This window comes from Trematomus bernacchii, unplaced genomic scaffold (genome assembly GCF_902827165.1).
Source record: "Trematomus bernacchii unplaced genomic scaffold, fTreBer1.1, whole genome shotgun sequence".
Taxonomy (NCBI): Eukaryota; Metazoa; Chordata; class Actinopteri; order Perciformes; family Nototheniidae; genus Trematomus; species Trematomus bernacchii.
Window position 1 is genome coordinate 17,405,097 of NW_022987564.1, and position 22,536 is coordinate 17,427,632.

Below are 22,536 nucleotides of genomic sequence, written 5' to 3' on the forward strand. Positions count from 1 at the left end.
AAAGCAATTGGCCTCGCTGTTCCAAGAGTTTTGTAGGGGACTGTATAGGTACAACAGAAATAAAAAATACAAATATAATTGTAATAAAAACTTCATAATTCTAATAAAGGTTAAACGATTCAACCGGAAATTAGTCTGTTAGCTAAGCGTAGTCCATTGTAAATAATAATTTTTATGTTGTTTTGTTTACTAAGCTGACATTAAGTACTGTTAATATCTATAAAGAAAATGCAGGGTTTTTTAATTTCACTGCTCTTTTAGCTGACATTTAACAAATGCAGGTACATTTTTAGCAGCTATTCATACTAAATCAGTTGTCCCTCCCCCTGGTGCCAGGACCAACAGATCCATCTCTAGGCTCAGCAGCCCTGTCCCCCCATAATGCTGAACCTGAACCAGCTTTTCTCCCAATTGAAGGAGGTGAGCAGCATTGTGTTGAATGCCATTTAACATATCTGAAGGGAGACTGGAATACAAAATATATATATATATATCAAAACAAAAAGCTAACATCTCATTTCAATTATACATTTCAAACACAGTATTTTTCCACATATTTAAAGGTATGGTAGGTAAGTTTGAGAAACCGGCTCGAGATCGCTAGAATTTGAAAATACACAACCGGAGAAAATCTGCCACTTCCTTATAGAGCCCCTCCTCCAACACACACGAACGCTCACATGACCAATGAGGGCACGAGATAAGTTTGTGCACAGATGGAAGGCTGACAGGCAGGTAGGCCATCCAGTTATTTTAGCCAGGCCGGCTAAAATGATTGGTCGTGCTTGTTACAGCACTATGGCTTCCACAGATGACATTTTTTTATGAATTTTTTGTCAAAGCACTTAAGATATTCATTGCTATCGGGATGTTAAGAGCATTCCATGGAATATAACAAAAAGTGTATCTCGAGCCGGTTTCTCAAACTTACCTACCCTACCTTTAAGTTATATTTATTTGGATTTATGCATTCATGTTGAGAATGTTCCATTAAAAAATGTTAGGCATTTACACCATAAAAGATGACTATTGAGATCTATTGTCAGGAATGTTAGTCTTATATCAAATAGTGAATTCTACTGCAGCAGAATGTTGCACGTCTGCACAGTGTTATATTTTCACAGCTCAGTGTCAGTAAATATTGTGCGGTTAGTATTGGACTACAAGATAGATGCAAGCCTGTACAGGTAGAGTTATTTAAAGCATAAATGAGTCGGTTGGGTTCTGGAGGTGTGGTTACAGCAATTGTGCTTGGTTGGCGTGGCCTGTGCCTGGTGGTGGGGCCCAATGTGATATCTTTTCATGGGGCCCAAAATCCCTGGCGGCGCCCCTGGTTGTGTGAGTGTATGGCCAGAGGGCAGGACCTATAAACACATTTACTACCCAATAGCATTGTGAGGCTGAACAAAAGGACCTTTTGACTATGTAAATGTAGTCTTTTAAAAAAACAAAAACATTTACTGACTTTTTTGGATAGCTTAAAGTAATGTTGTAAAATTACCACCGGGGGCCTTACAGGGTTAAGGGCTATTGTTTATTGTTATTTACTTTAGGATGTTTATTTTTAACCAATAATTTAATTTAAAAACTCTTATTTAAATTATGTGTGTCTCTGTTTTCCTGAGAGAATGAGCTCATAGTGCTGCTGATCACAATAAGCTAAACAGTCTGTATATTGCACTACATTTGTATAATGTAAGCTTCGTTGTTACTTTGCCTGTGGGAATAAGAAACAAATAGTTAGATATACTGGATATTATTTGATCTATTCCACCACTAGCTTAATCCCAAATAATGTAGAGGTGTGTTGTAGGTGCCTTAAATAACCCCTTATTTTATAGTGAGATGTATTTTTATGTTCATATAATAGTGATTTCAATGCCACCCCAAAATGATCACTGGTTCCATCCTGGCCACCCCACTGAAAATGTCCTGGCTCCGCCACTGCATTTAAAGTGGGGGGTTGCTAATAAAAAGCTAATCTAAAAAGCTGTGTCTTTAGCTGGCGTTTCAAAATGTCCACTGAGCTGGCCTCTGATATGTCCTGGTAGGGTGTTCCACAGTTTGGGGGCGCAGTGGATAAAAGCGGCCTCGCCCATTTTATTTTGGGGGACTTTAGGGATATTTAAAAAGCTGAAGAGGACCCCAGGGCTCGTCCAGGGACATACAATGAGAGTGACTCTGTGAGATACGTGGGTGCCAAACCATTAAGAGCTTTAAAAACCAGTAAAATAATTTTAAAATCAATTCTAAAAGACACTGGCAGCCAATGTAGTGCAGATGAAACAGGAGTAATGTGCTATGAGTAATATATATATATACAATACATACACAATACCTAGCGTTTACATACATTTATCCAACTTGAAATCATTCATGAATAAAGTGTATCTTTATTACCAAATTCTTCAACTAGTTTGTCTAAATGAGAAGACTGATGAAGTCTGATGACAAAAGCATAAGGTCAAACACAATTATTCCAGGCTTAGTTAAAACAGCTGAAACAAGCTTTCGTGGTTTTTATTGATCTAATATACACCATGCAATCATATACATGCATATGTATTTTGTTGCATATAAAACTATAGATTTACCAGTGATGGGTTAAATGTTTTTTATGAACATAATTTCAAAGTCAACACATGTTGCATGAGGCCGACATTTGGCAGTAGTGCAGTTATCACTCAAACGCCAGTGGCTGTCTTTTTCTGCAGAACAGGAGAGAACTCGATGTTTCTGACTGAGCTCTTTTGTCTGCCAACAGTTGATCCTGTTGCTTAGTAACTTCTGACTGCTCATCTGATTTCCACAGTATTATCCTGCAAGAGGATTTCATGCAAAGGGAGCACTTGCACTAATGAAAATACAAACAAGTTCAACACATTCTGTTCAAATACAAGACAAACTAAAGAGATATATTATATTTATTATATATTGTGTTATAATCTTTCATCAAAACCTTATTTTGTACAATATATACAATGTACACAGTATTAATATATACTGTATGTACAGTACACCATCATATCTACGTGGCACAAGATGCACGCTGATATAAAGTACCAGTCAAAAGTTTGGACACACCTTTAAATTCGAAGTTTTTATTTATTGTTATGTTTTCTACATTGTAGATTTATACTGAAGACATCAAAACTATAAAAGAACACATATGGAATTATCTAGTAAACAAAAAAGTGTTAAAAAATCCAGAATATGATTTATATTTTGCTGGCTACTGCATAATGCTGTGGTAGCCATGCTGGTTAAGTGTGCCTTGAATTCTGAATACATCTCCAACAGTGTCACCAGCAAAGCCCCCCCCACACCATCACACTTCCTCCTCCATGCTTCACGGGGGGAACCACATGCAGAAACCATCCGCTCACCTTCTCTGCGTCTCACAAAGACACGGAGGTTGGAACCAAAAATCTCAAATATGGACTCATCAGACCAAAGTACAGATTTCCACTGTCTAATGTCCAATCCTTGTGTTTCTTGGCCCAAACAATTCTCTTCTTCTTGTTGTTCATCCTCAGTAGTGGATCTTTGTAGCAATTGGACCATGAAGGCCTGATTCACGCAGCCTCCTCTGAACAGTGGATGCTGAGATTGTCTGCTACTTGAGCTCTGTGATCATTTATGTGGGCTCTAATCTGAGGTGCCTGTTAAGCCCCGAGCCTGTTTTTCAGGTTTCAGGCTCGAAAATGACATGCCCAAAACAAATGACTACAACTTCACTTCTAAAAGGGTTATATGAATAATTTCTTTTATCAAAGCAAGGTTACATCTGTGAGTTGGATGTAGAAGTGTCAGAATCAATATAGATTTTTCTCAGTCAGAGTAAATTCAGATGGAACATAGAAAAAAAAGGTAAATTCTTACCTCCGCCTACAAAAAACCCATTACTTATAGTGAAAACCACCCTTGGATGATGGGTTAGTAGACTAAAAGCTTTAGGAATCCAAACTATAACATATAATAAGTACCCTGTGTCAAGATTGAGGCAAAACAAGTTAAATTTGACCTTTTTAGAGAGGTTTAGCAACAAAAAAGTTCCAGGCGGAATAGGCTTTCGGCACATTTGGGTATATCTGGTTCCATCAGTGCCATTTCACCTTTTTCAGGTACCAGACTATAAAAATGATGTATTACATTGAATTATCACCATAGGTATTCATTCCATTCAAAGAAAAAAAATTAAAATTAAAAAAATTAATAAAAAATTAAAAAATTAAAAAAAAACTTTTTTTTTTTTTTTTAATTTGTGAAAAAAAAGAAAGACCCGCCGAGGGGGGCTTTGGGGCTTAACAGGTTAATTTGCGGTTCCTGAGGCTGGTAACTCTGATGTATTTATCCTCTGCAGCAGAGGTAACTGTTGCTCTTCCTTTCCCGGGGGGTCCTCATGAGAGCCAGTTTCATCATAGCGTTCGATGGTTTTTGCGACTGCACTTGAGGATAAATTCAAAGTTCTTGACATTTTCCGCATCGACTGGCCTTCATTTCTTAAAGTGATGATGGACGGTCGTTTCTCTTCACTGAGTTGAGTGGTTCTTGCCATAATATGGATTACAACAGCAGTCAAATAGGGCTTTCCGCTGTGCACTAACCCTACCTCTGCACAGCACAACTGATGCTCTCAAACACATTCAGAAGGCAAGTCATTCCACAAATTGACTCTTGACAAGGCACACGTGATGAAGCTGACTGAGTGAAGCCAAGATGTGCAAAGCTGTCATCAAGGCAAAACGGGGCTACTTCGAAGAATATAAAATAAAAATCATATTCTGGATTTTAAACACTTTGTTGTTAACTAGATAATTCCATGTGTTCTTTCATAGTTTTGATGTCTTCATTATTAATCTACAAAGTAGAAACAAATAAATAAAAAACTTCGAATTTGAAGGCGTCCAAACTTTTGACTGGTAGTGTATGTGCAGAGAGATGTGCTGACAGCAGAGACTCAAACACATACAGAAGATGCACACAGTATCATAATAAATGCAATGCAACATCCATTCATGTCTTTACGTGATGCCAGCAAATGTCATAAAAAATGTCAAACACCAACTTTTAATGTGGCAATAGGTAAGAAACGCTGCCTAATTTTCAGCCCCACCCCATCTCTGTGATCTGCCCCTCTCATGCAGGTGTGTGACAGCAGTTAGGGGCAATTGGTACAGCCCGTGCAGGAAGAAGAGAAGGGACGAGGTGTTTTACCTCACCCACAGCAGAGAGAGGGGATGCATCTCAGCGGGATAAAGGTGGGGGACGTTGGAAACTTGTCTTTTCTTCACTGGAACAAGAAACAGGAGAGAAGTTTACCAACAGTCCCTCTAGTCCAGGGGTGTCAAACTCAAGGCCCGGGGGCCAAATCCGGCCTGCGACTTCATTTTATGTGGCCCCGCAAGAGCTTGCAAAGAATATAATAAGTGTATTATACGGTTACATGCCACTTTACAGAAGCAGGTTTCCCATAAACTACATGTCCCACAATGCATCTCGTTTTGTGACATGCGCACTGAAGAGACTTGCAATTATTTGCCCTGGACTTCTGCTTTCAAACGTAGTTAGTTATTACCCTATCCGATAATAATCCAATTCAGAAGCAATAATGTAATATAATACATTATTTTATATATATATTATATATTTATATATGTATATTTATATAGTTACAACCGGCCCTTTGAGTGCAACCATGATGCTAATGTGGCCCGCGATGAAATTTAGTTTGACACCCCTGCTCTAGTCATATAAAGTCAAGTACTGTGCCTGAAACTCATAACTTTTTCTTTGTCATGTAATCTAGACTGAGCCTGGTTGGGTTTTGAATATTTTTGCTCGGTTTGCTACTGATGAATCAGCAATTTAAACAACTCAAATGAGTTATGTGTGGCTGAATACAGACGATTGATTGAGCTTATAATATTCAGAAGGTCTGAGGACACTAGCTAATATTTGATAAAAGAAAAGAAGTTACTTAAAAAACGAAATAAGTTGTTTATTTATCTTCATTTATGTTCTAATAGGCAAATTAAAAAAAGATGAATTTGGCCACTAAGAACCAGGTTGAATCATCACTTCTGTCCCTTTAAATTAAAAACTGTAGCCTACATTCAGTAACAGCTTTTTATTTGTGTTAGCATTTAGATGTTTTTACTAATATGTGGTATTGTTTAATATAAGGGGCCGATAACTGACAGCCAGGAATCATAAACCCAACAGGAAGTCAGCCATTTCTTATTTTATGTGCTACTTTTGCACTTTTCAAGAAACTTATTTGAACTAAATCCTCCGACAGCTTCAATGCGGTCAAATCAAAATGTGGCAAGTACCTTCATAGGACCTTGATAATCAAAATCTATTTTCTATCCGTTTCACTGCTTCTGTATTTTTTAAGCTAAGCCCACTGTGAGCAACTGCAATTTATAAATAATATACCCGCAGTCAGTGTAAAGATGAACATGTAGCAGTTTATTTGAGTACAGATGAAGTTCTAAAATGGAGTCAAGTACAGAGGTGTTTTGGACAAACTTCATGAAATTAGAATTGACAACTGGAGTGTTTTGTTTTACAACAGAAGCCCAAAATAAAATATTTGTTTTACAAAAGAAAAAAAAAGAAACAGCTGGACAAAGTTACTGAAGGAAGAACAAAAACATGCTCAAGATTGAGATTGTATGTACACTTCTAAAAACCTGACATTTACTCTGTGCATATTTTGTAGAGTATACCTCAATTTAAAAGCTCTGATTACCTTCAGTATTGTGAAAAAGAAATCTCCATTCTAGTTCTTGCTAAAGAATCACTTTCAAAACGTCTAAAACTCCAATTTTACGCTGTAGGCGACTTTAAAAGAACATTAACGACACACACCTTACCCAAAGAACATTGTTTAGTAGAACCACCAAACAAACAGTGCATTGTTACTCACAATAAACCAGATGTTGTGTTCACTTGTTAAACTGTCTGCGGCCACTTGCTTGTTTTAATCATCCACACTGGTTTTGCTTTAAAAGAAAAAGAAGAGGCCAAAGAGGAGAAAACGTTGTCCTCCACTAATGATGCTGGTGAAAACTTTCCAAACAATTATATTCACACAAATAAGTTAACTTACTCTAAAACAAAAATCAGTTAACACAGAAATTAAACTTTAAGCTGCCATAGATCTTAAAGGCCAAATTGTTATAAGCAGTTTGGTTTGTATGACACCGTGGTGCGAAGAAGTGATGACCCATGGGGAAACCTAACCAAAATGCAATGTTATGTAAGAACCAGCAAATCTGTTTTCATACAACCTCAAATCTCGTCAGATGTTTTTTGACGTATTCAAACTCAACATGAACACCAGAAGAAATCAAAAGAACCAGGATGTTATTTGGGCACGGGTGAATGGACAAGACACGTCCTCACAATTTATTCGCAGATTGGTCACAAGGAGAAAAAAAGCAACATGTTTACAGAGAAATAGAGGGGAAAAAAGACAGCACACATGGGAACAGATATACGTTTGTCTAAACTCATGTCATGAAACTATGTCACATTTCTGTACAGTGGCCGACCATCTCAAACAAGTGCATGAGTGCACGAGTATGCAGGTGTTTGCCAGCTCCTCTGTATTGCATGCATTCTGTATTTTACTGAACCAAGGTGCTTCTGCGTGCAGACAGATTTTCAACGCCTGCGTCAAAATGATGAGGATCTCACACATGCAAACTCATAGATGACACATTCATACACTCACTCACACACATTCATTGAGTTTCCCCTCTACCCTCTTTGTCACTCAAGAAAAAAAAAACTAAACAAAAGCTAAGACACACACCCGCACTACTTTTTCTTTCCCAGAATGAGGGAATAAATTAGCTCCATAAAATGCTTCTTTACAAAAGAAAAATAGATATTTATATAACTGTACATCTTATCTATACAGCATAAAGACAGGGAGCACAAGAAGAAGGGAAATTATCTCCAGAAATAAGACAAATTCTGGCTCTAGCACCCTTATCCCTCCAACGCATGCGTCGCTATTCTCCTTATTTTTTTTTGCAGGAGATGGTGCGTCCCTCGCTCTGCCCGAAAAAGGCCAGTTCTCCAGAGAACGGCACGACTTTACAATCTCCTCCTACTATCCATTCCCAACTGTGCTGTGTCTGGGACAGGGATGGACGCATGAGCGCAGGGTAAGCTCCATCTCCCTCTTTCTTGGTTTGATACTTTGAGGCGCAGCAGTTCTGCCCGTCTCGTCTGATCCGTCCTGCGGCTCCATCGTCAGTAGCTCTACTGCAGTTCAGTCCTCTCAGTGGGAAGCAAATTACCCAGGGTCCCTTACATGACCCTGTCATACGGAAACACAGGGCCTCTCAGCCAGAGTCTGAGTCGCTTGTGTCTGAGGATGAGGAGGAGGATGATGATGAGGAGGAGTCTGAGGAGGAGCTGCTGGCGCTGAGACGTGTTGGCTGGGTGTTGTGCGGCTCCGTTACAGGTTTCTCTGCTGGAAAAAAATATTAAATATGTTCAGACAACATAATTTCAAACGTTAAATATTTTAATGCGTAAGAGAAATGCTGCAACTATCTGATAAAGATGTCAAATGTTGAGATTCAAGACTTCCTGAAGACAGTTTAATACCCTGAGACAAAGAGCATGACATTAAAATATCAGGAACAGCAATTTAACACAATAACAAAATCAGGATAGCAGCCGAACTTCAACTATAAGTCGACTGATTAATCATGGGTAAAATAATCATCAACTCTTTGGCTGATCTGTTAGTTTTTAAACTGTCGAGGTATGGTAGAGAATGTTGTTCAGTCTCTCAAATATGGATGTCAGGATTTAATATTAAATAAACAAATATTTTTGGGTTTTGGACAAAATAAATGTTCTACAATTTCATCTAATTTCAAATCCAGAAAAGAATCGGCAGATGCCCTAACTTGCATTTTTATGTTTGATTTACCAACATCAGCCATTCGAAGAAAAATATGTATCATATTCCACTTTCTTTGTGAAAAGCGGTAGCTCCTAAATACTATTAAATGAAAACGCAGTGAGGAAAACTTACGTTTGGTCTTAACGGGCTTCTTTCCGGAGTTCAGCTGACCGCTAACGTCTATCAGCCTTCTCTCCAGCTCCATCTGTTTCTCCAGAGTGATCTCTTCCCGAGATTTGCCAGCAACGTTGTTTTTACTAGCTGCAAAGAAACCAATAGGAGACAATATCCATAAGATGACAGTGCTTTACTACAGTATCAATGATCTACAGCCTCCACAGAATACCATTTCTGTCCTGATGTTCTGATTTTTTGTTTACGGATTAAAAAAGTGATAAATATTTATACTTCTTTTCAAGTAAATTAAGTATCAAAGATCTTGTGAACATTGTGATCAAAACAGTTGTTTAGCCTGTTAAGCCCCATGCCCCCAAAACGCAGCATCTTGCAAGAAACAGCATCTGAGGGCTTCTTAACATTTAACAAACTATGATTGTGTCATATCCACTTAACGGGAAGAAACTCAGTGACGATATGAACCATTTTTAGTCAAACGAAACACAAGTCTAACGCCGAGCCTCTGAATTAGCCCTGAGCGAAAAAAGGCTAACGCACTTAACACAGAACTCACGGTAGAAACACTCCACCACTTATCGGATCTGCATAAACAAGACATCAGCGAGCAAGCTGAGATTCCACAGATTCCAGAAATATAAGTATCATCACTGAGCGACCAGAACTCGCAGCATGGGATACAAACCCAGACATCACACAACGTAGCTTTACGGAGCAAACACCTTAATAGTCTTACCTTTGCTGTTGTTCTGATCAAAAGTTGTGTTCAATGGCATCAAAACGATAAAAACGCTGCTGAAGGTTAATCCAATGTGTCTGTGTCACTTTGAAATGATTACTGATAATCCATCTTCATATTTACTAGTTTGAGCCTAGGTTTCAGTTTTCAGAGCGTAACATAGCTTTCGACTGCGTGCGCGTCACTCTCACTCCTCAATGGTAACGTGTGTGTATATGGAACTTCCCCTCGTTTCTATTGGCTCTAACTGTTAAAACGAGGTGTCAATCACCAAAATCGACCAATGGGTTCCAGAGAAATGACAAATGCACCCAAATGATCCCAGGTGTTTTTTGCTAAACCTCTCTAAAAAGGTCAAATGTCACTTGTTTTGCATCAGTCTTGATACAGGGTACTTATTATATGTTATAGTTTGGATTCCTAAAGCTTTTAGTCTACCTTACCATCATTCAAGGGTGGTTTTCACTATAAGTAATGTTTGTTTTTTGGACGGACACAATAATTTATATATTTTTTTAACTATGTTCAATCTGAATTTACTTTAAAATAAACAAATTCTATATCGATTCTGAATTTTCTACATCCAACTCACAGGTTTATCATTACTTTGAGAAAAAAGATGATTAATTTACCCCTTTTAAAAGTGAAGTTATAGTCATTTGTTCTGGGCATGTCATTTTCGAGCCTGAGGCCTGAAAAACAGGCTTGGGGCTTAACAGGTTAACAAATATGCATTATTTTGGGCTTCTACTAACCATATGGCTTTCTGGGTTTTTTCCTCAGACACGTCATGACGTATCTCTCCAGCTCCCGCAGCGTTGACGGCTTCAGCGTCTCAAAGTCAATCTCGATCTCCTCGGGGTTGGTGTCTCGGAGCGAGGGCTCGCGCGACTGGATGATGTAAACGACGCGGCCCAGCTTCTCTCCCGGCAGTTTGTTGATGTCGAGGCTGAGTTGGCGCTTCTCATCATAAGACATGGGGGCCGTCTCCTCCTCCTCGTCTGAGTCGTATTGGCTCACTATGGGCTCGTGGACCGGCTGAGGCACGCTAAAGGTCATGCCGCCCTTTTTGGTTCTGATGAGACAGGAAAAGGAAATGGAGGGAGAGCATGTTAAAAGGTGACTCTAGGCTTATTACAATATATACCTTCAAATTAAAACGTGATCACTAGCAAGCAGATTTACATATTTTACTTGCAACTACAATGACACTGTATATAAAAAATATACATCAAGTAGCAATCGGTCTTATTCATCCCTTTGGGGCTTCTTTTCAGATGTCTGGGGCATATTCTAGACGCAACAGATGCAGCATCATGCCACACATATGATTCCACCATCGTCCAGCAGGGGTCAGTACTCACTTGCGCTTGTTGTTTTTCTTGCTTGCTGCCTTCTTGCCTGATGCTACAGGACCTGATGTTCCTCTGTTGCTCTTGGATTTTGGGGTCTTGGTGATCTTAGGGGTCTTGGGCGGTCTAATGGGTGTCACCTCTTCCTCTATCTTCCGATGCTTTTCCTTTTCTACCTTTTTCTTCTTTTTCTTGTCCTTCTTATCTTTCTTTTTTTTGGGTTTGACGATGGGGCCCTGTGAGAGTGCAGTGAGCTGCTCGTGTACGGCTTTTAGCTGAAGAGAGAAAGAAAGACAGATATGTTATGATTACTGATGAAAAGGCATATGAAAATGATTGAATATGTTGTGTGTGTCACGCGTGTGCAAACACTGGAGTACAAACCTGTTCCTGCAGCTCTGCCAGCCGGTTTGCCCTCTCCTCCTCAGAGTCAGAGCTGGGGCTGCTCTCGCTCTCACTTTCACTGCTGACCTCGCTCTCAGATGAGGATGAAGAGGAGGAGGAGGAAGATGAGGAGCTAGGGGGTGCTGGTGGCTCGTCTGGCATCTTAGCAAAGCAGAACTCAAAGACATCCTAAAAGGATTAAACAGATGGTGAGGATCAATAATAAAAAAACAAGAACAGTGATGATTTGAGGGAATGAGAAAACACAAGCAGTAAAAATTGAATTATGTGTTAAAAGGAGTATAAAAAATAGTATCACTGAAATAAGTGCATTACCTGCAGCTTTCTGGCCATGCCCACAACATCATGATCAGGAGGGTTGTACTTGTAGCAGTTGGAGAACATCAGTCTAACATCAGCAGAGAACTGCTGGGAGTCACGATACTCTCTGCTGTCCATCTTCCGCTACACACAATGAGAGAGAAGGAGATTTATAGGTACATTCTAAACTTGCCAAAAACAGTTCAAGTTAATCTTCCCCATACCACAACAGATTTCCTTAACTTAGACCAAGAAAAAGTGCTTCTCTGTTCTGAAATGTTAATAATTAAGTGTGTTTATGGTGACTACCTTCATAGTGCTGAGGTCCATGGGCTGCTTAATGATGTCGTGGTAGTCGTGGAGACCAAGCATTGAGGCATCGACAGGTTTGTAGAACGGCCAGGCGTACGCTGCATGCTTCTTTGACAGCAGATCCTTCAGGACTCCATTGCAGTATCGCAGCTGGGGATTCAGCTTGCTGCGGCGCACTGGTGGTGGCACCATGGAATCTGGCAAGTCCTTCTTGGGGGGCTTGATGGCTCGTCCACTCACTCCTCTCCTGCTCCCAGATGCTGATTTGCTACCCATCATTACAGTTCCACAGCCCATACCCATACTCATGCCCATGCCCTGGTTCATCCCGAGGCTGGAGTTATGATCTACCCCAAGTGAAGTGAGGGTGAGCGGGGAGTTGTGCCCACCGCCCATCCCCATGTTGATGCCACTGACACCCATGGTGCTCATGATGGGCATGGCTACAGGGGGTTGGGGTGGTTGTGTCTGCTTTCCTCTTCACACCTTTTTTCTGTGAGGAAAAATAAGATGTATGGGTGAGTCGGGGAAACACGTTTTGTGTATGGTCTCCATTAATAATTATCGATTAATTTACTATCGTTACCTTAGTGGTTGGCTGTGTTGGAGGAAGACCAGTAATGGTGGGGATGCTTTGTTCAGTTGTAAGAATAGGGGGCAGACTTTTGGTCATGTGTGTCTGTGGGGGGGTGGAGAGGATGGAGTCAGGTGTTTCCGGAGTGGGCGGTGAGTATGCTGACTGGGAAACAGCCGGGACCTGATGAGCTGTAGTCACTCCTCCGGAGACTGCAAGAGAGAGGGCGAGGATAAGAGAACAGGAAGGAGTGAGATTGCAAAAAAGATTCAATTAAAGTTGTTTATACATGTCTTTATTTTTTTTAATAATTGGCTAAACTGTATGTGTGAGTATGGCAGACTTGAGATGCCTGGTTTGATTGCCTGCTTGCATTACCTCTGCCTTTTCGGCCAGGTTTTCCTGGTTTGATCCGCCCTGTGGGAGAAGCTAGCTCTAGTTCTTCCTGGGGCATCTGAGCGACTTTCTGAAGGAAGGCCTTCTCCAGAGACTGAGCCATCAGTACTATGTCATCTGTAGGCTAAAGAGGGGGGTATAATGATTCTGACAGTACAAAGATATACATGCTATTACATATAAAAAATTCAATATACTGAGTTTTGCATCTTCACTTTCAACGTCGGCCACATGTAAGAGCAAACAATAGCAGCTGGCATGAAACATAATCTTGTTAGTGCCCCAGGCTCAAACAAAGTCTTACCTTGTTATAAATGTAGCAATTGGTAAACATGGTGTTGAAGTCCTGCATGCACTCACTGGCACTGCGGTAGAAGTAATTTTCTAGTCTCTTCTTTATAGTGCCCATGTCCATAGGAGTTTTGATGATCTTATGATAGTCCTGAAAGGGGTCAAAAAGACACTTTCAAGATCAGAAACTTCTTTAGTGTTAAATAAATTAAATAATTAACATTAAATAAAATCCGACACAGTAGATTTCACATGGTAAGATAGTCAATTGTATATTAGTGATGGTGAAACAAACCTTTCAAATGTTAATATTTAGGAAATGCTGTGAAAAATGCTGTTTTATAGAAATAACCATCCCTCCTCTTAACAGAATGCAAGTCTTGTAATTACTAGTAAGCACACTCACAGGCAGGCTGAGCTTGGCCGCATCTACGGGTTCATGGAAGGGCCATGCAAAGTGGTGCCTCCACAAAGACTTGATCAGGACTTTCTGTAGGAACTGAAGTTGGTTAGTCATCCTCCCCTGCCGGTGTGGGTCTTTCACCATGGGCTGTGGGGGTCCTGAAGACATCAAATGACTGAGCGGGGGCATCCCAGGACTCTCAAAGCCCTCATACAGAAGGGAAGGTTTTCTGATGCGTTTTCCCGCTGTGCCAGAACTCTGGTCCATCGTTGTGACTCCCATTATGCCAACCTCAACCCCGACATGGGAGCTGTAGAGAGCAGTTGAAAAAACCAATTAACTACCTGGAAGGTGTGCTACAGGACTGGTATGTCTCCAATGCTGAACTGTTTGATGTTCACCTTAACAAATTCATTAATAGTAAAACTTAATATCCAGGTTCTAATTTCCCAGTATTAGCAGAAACATATATGCCGTATATTTATTCCCATAAATACTGTGGATAACACAATGAATTAACGTGCATGTCAAAATGTTGTCTTGCTGGCATATTGTGAGTTGTTTCAAACTTGACTAATCTTTCTTTGCCTAAAACACTCACAAAATACAGTAATAAGGAAATGTACAGCCTGACTACCACTCCTTCCGCTTTGTCTATCAATAAAAGCGGCAGTAACTCCTCCCTGTTGACATGTGGAACAGGAAATGCCAATGATGTGTTATGATCGATAATACAAAAATGTATTATCCATCGCAAGGTTTTACAAGCCATTTTGTCACGATGAGTTAACATCTTGCTGTGTTGTATGCCGTACTGGGATATTGCTAGCCACTGCAAAAGGGTAGTTGTTATAAAGGTTGTTTCCATAAGGAAAGCATTAGAATGCTCTGATATTATGGAGGGGAAATATATATTTAACAGATTTTTATTTTAAATCATGTGAATATTGTGCTGTAGCAAGTATTAAGACCTGTGTTACTACTATGGGAAGACTGACAATTTCTAAAGCCGCTTTGTATTGATACAAGGTGTATGACATGCACTTGCAAGTAGAGTAAAAGGCCTCATCCCAGTTCTTCAGAGTCGCTGTAGTTCTACGAGGAAATGCTCAAAAACTCAACAGTATACCTGGCTACCTCCCCTGGTAGTTATGTTTAGATGTCAGGGAAACTTTCACTCCCCCGATGTCAACAGCATGAACTCGTATAAACCTTTAGCCTAACAAAACTTTAAATGCAAAACACTCTTAAACAACTAAATAGTATTTATATAAAGTTGATCTTGCTGGTTTTGGTATTGAAGCAACAGGTAGTATTCCTGAGATTGTATCATGTGAGAAAAAGTACCTACCGGGGCAGGTGTATGCTGTATCACCGTATTCCATACATCTACTCATTGCACTAAACCACTGTTTATAGACAGATATGGGCTCCTCAGTAAAAGGTTAACTTTGTCATCACAGAAGGGAATTACATATGCAGAGATGGCTGTAGACTACAAATAAAGCGTTAATTTATCTACACTCTTTCAATTTTGTTGGCAGTTTGTTGACAGTCTTTTTTGAATAATACAACTTTGGGAAACACATTTGACAGTTAGTGTACTTTATTATTTTAAAATGGAAAGTGACCATGTACATAACAATAACAACACTAAAAAAAAACATATTTCACGTTAGCTGAAATGTAGTTAACAAAGTTAGTTATTAAATAAAATAGGGTATATGTCCAAGGAAATAAAAAAAAAATGAGATTCAAGTACAGTGGAGTTATGTTATAATAATGTGAAACCTAACGAAAACCTCATAATCAAAGTTGCTACCTATTTTTGAGTGACATTGAGAAACGTAACCAGGCAACCAACTGAAACAGCCAACACACATGGGTGGTTAACCCTTGCATAGTAATGTGTCGTCGTACCGTTGATCACAACAACCACTGCCCGTCACATGGCTACAATAACAAACTAGTTAAAATCGCTAAGTTATCGTTGTAAGCACACAACTCTGACTCTTATTGTTTTGGGTAAGACAGCTTATGCTCGTCAACACTATGGTGCTGTTAGCAGCTCGTATAAAACATTTTACGGTCCCAGAGGTTACGTTAACAGTGTTGAGAGCGTGTCATGTTAGAACAAGTTTAGAACATTACGCTTGATTACAAACACTACCTACAAAAACGTTGGTCGGGGTTTCAGGCACTGTTCTACAGAAAATGGGTTTTGGTCTGTAATGCTAATGCTAGCAATCTTAGCACTGCAGGGCAGCGGGAGAGAGCGGCCAACGGCTGAGGCGCTCAGAAGATGGCGCCGGCGTAGTGCGAACAACAGTCGCAGCTTGTTTCAAACCAAACACAATTATAATTTCCTCGCCATTAATGCATCTTCTAATCCATTTCAAGACCAGCTAGACCCTTCCTGTAGCATATTCGTTTGTCTATTTCCCTTTTCCGGTCCTATTACAGCAAACACAAGCTGACAGCAACGACATTTTTTTAGATAAAATCATAAGAAATGTTTATAATATTCCCTCTGGTGGAAAGCTGAGAGTCAATTTTACCGGTAGATACCTTTCAAGGAGCGGGTTAACGGCCATATCCATCAGGATGGATCCGGATTCTGTTTTTAGCTAGACTCAGACCTGGATCCGTCTCTGTTCGTCAGTTATCTCCGCTCCCCGCCACGGCGAACTCCTTTAATCAGCTTCGTTGAAATGGCGACAATGCGACTACACCCGTTATTTTATAGACCAACCGTTCACCCTATTGGATAGACTACGTCAGCCTACTCACGCCCTCTGAATTGCTATTCGTTGCCTACCACGTCAGTCAAAGTCACCACACCCCTAGATACTGACGCGTCACTGACACTCTTTAGGGCCAACCTATTCGCAAGTTTCTTCTGTCCGTCAAAGATAGAGAACAATACCATTGGCCCAGCCTATTCTGTAATGCAGAAATGCTGTTGATAAATGGCTCCTCAATTTAATCCTGTACAATATGTGAAGCTACCGACACCACCCTCCTCCTTCTCATATTACATTACGTCAACGTGTGCAAAACGACAGCGGGGATTGGTCAATGGGTTTGTAACGCGGGCTTCTAGGGTAAATACCAAGAAGCCCATTGGTTCAAGCGCCAGGTCACGCGAACCCCATAAGAGCCTCTCCCACGAACTCTATGCTTAGCAGAATATCCGCATTTCTGTCTTTAACAAGAGTTGCACACCCGCCATCTTAAGTACAGTGACACATAGTAATATAATATAATTCGTTATAATAACTACGATAAAACATGAAGGAAAACGTACAAAATGCTACACATATTGCTTAAAAGCACGAGTATAATAAACAGCGTTCATCTGTTGCAGAAAAAGGCCAACATTTTAGAGGACAAGGCCTCCATGGCTTACAAAACGCCACCACATTACTAGGATCAAGTCCAGAGCCTAAAACTTCTGACTGCATGTTTAACGACGAAACTATAGCCCCTGTTTACCTCAACGACTAATAACAACACCACACCTAGACAGGATCATAAGAACTACCAATATCCATTGAATGACACAGCAGTTTTCTCATTGACCTCAGACCACATTCATTTGATAAAAGTATGCTAATGCTGCATTTACCAAACGAATAAGACAATCCCACTGACAAATGTGTTAAAGCATTAGGAATTAAAAACGAAAATCTATGTTGCAGTTTAAAAATGCTAATACCATGGCTGGTATTTCAAAGTAAACCAAAAAACAAGATCAAATCAAAATCATAAACAGACGCAAAAGTTACTAAGACTTTTGATCTTTAAAAGCGACCGACACTATCTGGACATTTCAACAACCACACAAAATGGTTACCTAACCACATGCCCCCATCCCCCACACCAAGGTTACAAATTCCCCACAATGTCACTCAAATAAACTAGTAAAAGAAACACCATGTTCTCGAAACGTTAAATATTTCTACAGTTCTAAAATGTAAAATCAAAGTAGATTCAGTTTAAAATAAGTCACATTATCAAAAAGAGATTGTTTCAAAAGTACGACATAAAAACCTTAAATAAAAAATATATATGAATAGCGACTGGTAGATCCCAAAATAATGCGAAACTTTCTTCAAATAATCTTCTTGTCTTCCACCTCGATACTTTTTAACCAACACATTTCCCTCAAACATGTCCGCCTTCTTCACCGATCCCTGCGCTGGGTGGGGGAGGGGAGTCATGTGATGAAATAAGGCTGAGCGAACGGAATCAAAACTTCGACACGAACGCATTAAAATTATCCACATGGTGCATTTTGCTATAAAAACGTACCCTCCATAAACACATCCTGTGATTTATACAAATGATAAGGCTCAGATTTCGGGATAAAATTGGCAAAATACCCGAACAAAGAGCATACTTTCCGCTGGATCTGGCTCCCTCCGATTGGTCAAGTATGGCCACGTGACAAAAAATATTTTAGTATCATTGATTGTGGTATTTTCAAAGCTTCCTCTATTGTAATCCATGTATGTGGTCGCAGTAATCCTGAATCTGAATCATGTGTAGTTTCTCAGTTTGTCTCAAAAGGGTTAGTAACGTCGGTTTTCTCCTGATGAAGATTGCTGTCGAGCTCAGTTGTGTTGCAACACAAAGCATTGCGCATGCGTCCCTCCCTGCCATGAAGACCCATTGGCAACGATGCACTGAATACACGAGGCTGATCCAAGAGCAGTTTCGCGTTTTTTCATATGATATTCAATTGGGTGTTCCCTGGAAAGGAGGGGATCCAGCTGCAGAAGAACTGACGAGTGTTGGCTTTCAAATTAAAGCAGGAAGAAGTCGGATAGATAAACGCATACGTCTCTGGTTGGGTTAATGAAAGATGCTTTTCAGAATGATCATTGTTGTAGTTGGTTCTGGTTGGGATAGGATCACAGAAATACGAGGAAATGTAAGGTATTTGTCATATATTAATTGATTTATAACTGAATGGGATTTAATGTGTTTATTAATACTTTTTCATCATGTTCTGTTATATCTATTTCTATTATCATATATTATATGAAACTATGAAATAAAAACAATCATGCACATTTTCCCTATATTCTCTGATTTATTGTATCACTCACACCATTTCTGTTAACTAAAGCCTGAATTATCATTGTTTTCAAAAAGGGGGTGACCAAACTGCTGGTCCTCAACTGATCTGTAATTAGATAATATGCACAGTAAATTGTGTTACCGCCGGTAGGTCGCTATATGTTGTGGGGAACCAGGTACTTACTTGAATATCCAGGAACAGCCTTGGAGGCAGGGGAATTGGAAAAAGGGAGGGGTTGTTGGATTACATCAGAATCAGCCTCCTCTGACTCAGCAGAGTGTGTGTGTGTGTGTGTGTGTGTGTGTGTGTGTGTGTGTGTGTGTGTGTGTGTGTGTGTGTGTGTGTGTGTGTGTGTGTGTGTGTGTGTGTGTGTGTGTGTGTGTGTGTGTGTGTGTGTGTGTGTGTGTGTGTGTGTGTGTGTGTGTGTGTGTGTGTGTGTGTGCACGCTTTCTCCTCTCATCTCTCTCTTTCTCCCTGTAGGTCCCTCTCTCGGTTCTTTTCAGTGCTTGGCTGTCACATGATAACCATCAGTCCACAAATGGTTGCCAAGGAAGCTCTCTCAACCCTGACTCAAAGGTTGCCAGAGTTTCTAAAATCAACTGTTAGCTGGCTTAACACTGACAGCCAAACTTCAGGATCACATTGCTTTTATGCTGTTTGCATTAGCCTGGTATCATGAATAGAATGTAACAAAATAAATGTGTCGTGACTGTCACATGTTTTGTGAGGTTGCCTGTTTGCATAACTCTGTAAATCTAGTCCATTCACTTCCTCTCACTTTGGCGGGCCTTCCTTAGCAAGCAACAACAGTCCCTTTGACAACTGATGCAAGCGGCAGTTTTCAGATACAGAAGAGCACTGTGCATTTGAGGTTCCTATATTCAGCGAAGTTCTGCTGATGTATCTTTAACAAAACATGCTCTCTGAAAAACTGTACAGACTTTCATTCACACTTAATACTCTCACTGTCAATGTCATAATTGCTTTCTATTTTATCTTTGTTCATACAAATGTTTGGTTAATGGAATCTTAGTATAATACCAACACCAACCAAAATAATAGGCTATTTTCATTTGATCCGTGTGTTATTTTGTGTCCCTCTACATAGCCTGATTTCTGTTTCTGCTACCATTATGTCTACTTTCCCCTCTTGCAGGTTGCTATCATAATAACATTTGGCCTTGTCTTTAGAAAAATCGAATAAAATACCCTACTTTTTATGTTTTTCAATGTCTTTCAATCCTAGTGACTTTTCAGCTGCATGATGCATTTGTAGTATGAGCAGCCCTACTTGGTGGTAAGTAGTATTATTACATGTAGCATTTCAACGGTCAAATTACTTAATACCAGAGCCCTCATTTATACTGGGGACGCTGGGACATATCTCCACCACTTTTGGAAATTGCCAATTTTGTCCCCATCACTTTGCATTGGGATAATATGTTTAAAATGTTCTGAAAATAGCGTGCATAAAGAATTGTACACTTTGACAAAGGTTTATTTGCACAAGAGCACATGTACAATCTCGAGGACTGTTCACACTTTTTGGGAGTATTTCTGGTAACCCAAGTGGTGCGATTTGGACCTGCGACACGTTTAATATTAGTAATAATTGAATAGAGCAGCAGCGTAGCATAGTTACTGCACTAGTTGTCATAAAAAGTCATGTCTGCATATGTATGTATGTATTGTTTGCGGGTGGCGCTTAAAGGTGGGGTAGGTAATTTTGGAGAAACCAGCTCGAGATCGCTAGAATTTGAAAATACACAGCCGGAAAAAATCTGCCACTTCCTTACAGAGCCCCTCCTCCAACACACACGAACGCGCACATGACCAATGAGGGCACGAGATAAGTTTGTGCACAGATGGAAGGCTGACAGGCAGGTAGGCCATCCAGTTATTTTAGCCGGGCCGGCTAAAATGATTGGTCGTGCTTTTTACAGTACTACGGCTTCCACAGATGAATTTTTTGTATGGATTTTTTGTCAAAGCACTTAAGATATTCATTGCTATCGGGATGTTAAGAGCATTCCATGGAATATAACAAAAAGTGTATCTCGAGCCGGTTTCTCAAACTTACCTACCCCACCTTTAATGTAGTAGTGGTTTTTTAAATCTTAAAAAAAGTGTTTCTACCAAAGTTGTTGGGGACATGCTTGATACACTGTTATCATTTCACTACACTTATAACATAAAGACAACATGGCACCTCTCCCATGTGGAGTTTGTGTTTTAAGAACATATTTGCTAATCCCAGTGGACACTGCTCCATGTTACGTTTCCATGACAATGCCCATTTCCTGTATTGATGTTGGTTACATTTTTATTTTCTTATAGGCTTAAAAATGTTATGTGATTTTTGTGTATGGCACTTTTTCATTTTACTACAAAACATAATATCTTATTAAATGTTTAGGTCATCCTTTTTACTATTTTAATGTCGTAATAATTTGAAGCATGCTTTCTTTCTAGCAGTAAAGAGATAAATAGCAGAGATTAAAAAAAATAAAAAAAAGCTCTCCGGAAGCATGTTTCCATGAAGGTGACTATGATACTAGGAAAACAACATTTGCTTCATTATGCAGTCATGCACAATGAGTTGTAAATGTGTGAATCTGAGAAGGGACACTTGATTATACTCTCACAAAAGGGAGCAGGCACTACAGAGAGAGTGATTTCCATCTGAATGGAGGTTGACTTTCTTCACCAGGTAGTAGAGGGGTTTAGTGTGTTTTAAAATGATTTTTCAGGTTTTCTGAAAGTTTTTCTCCCTGCAATTCAATCTATTAAAATCCATAAACCAGTAAAACCTTGTATACACCATCATCAACTCTTTCATTAACCAATCTATACTTCCAAGTATATATATCACAGCTATTTACGGTATATATTGCACATAAGTAAGGGGTTGTGATTGCAAAGAAAATACAATATGTTTTAAGATTTTTTTTTCAATACAGTGTGAATATAAATGTGTTTCCTTCTGTGATCATAACCCTTAACATATTGAAACTGGTTCATGAAAGAGCGGTTACTGGTTTACAAAAATTGTGTTACTTGTTGACAAGATATTTACAGGTTTAATAAACATGTTTTGAAAGGTTTCTAGACAAGGGTTCACTAGTTTATAAGTTATTAACAGGGTTTATAAAATAGTTTTTAATGGTTTATAAGAGGATTTAAAGGTTTCTTAATAAGGTTTTAGGCCTTACTTCCTTGTTTGAGGTTCCACTGGTTTCTAAAAGCGTTTTACTGGTTTAGAAACGTTTTGATGGTTTATACACGCTTTACTGGATCATGAAAAGGTTAGAACTACATTAAGCGCCACCCACAAACAATACATACATATGCAGACATGACTTTTTATGACAACTAGTGCAGTAACTATGCTACGCTGCTTCAAGCGGCAGCAACAATTGCTTTAATATTCTCTATTCAATTATTACTAATATTAAACGTGTCGCAGGTCCAAATCGCACCACTTGGGTTACCAGAAATACTCCCAAAAAGTGTGAACAGTCCTCGAGATTGTACATGTGCTCTTGTGCAAATAAACCTTTGTCAAAGTGTACAATTCTTTATGCACGCTATTTTCAGAACATTTTAAA

At 39.5% G+C, this 22,536-nt stretch overlaps 1 protein-coding gene across 1 annotated transcript; it reads right to left on the reverse strand.

Moving 5' to 3' along the window:
- Positions 1-6,453: 6,453 nt before the first annotated feature.
- brd2a (bromodomain containing 2a) lies at positions 6,454-18,235 on the reverse strand. Its single transcript, XM_034124330.1, is given in 13 exon segments — positions 6,454-8,494; positions 9,068-9,196; positions 10,565-10,884; positions 11,174-11,436; positions 11,546-11,734; positions 11,882-12,010; positions 12,176-12,628; positions 12,630-12,671; positions 12,765-12,964; positions 13,131-13,272; positions 13,453-13,590; positions 13,846-14,152; positions 16,411-18,235. Coding segments are annotated over 13 exon segments (2,475 nt in total). The 5' UTR covers positions 16,443-18,235; the 3' UTR covers positions 6,454-8,363.
- Positions 18,236-22,536: the final 4,301 nt, after the last annotated feature.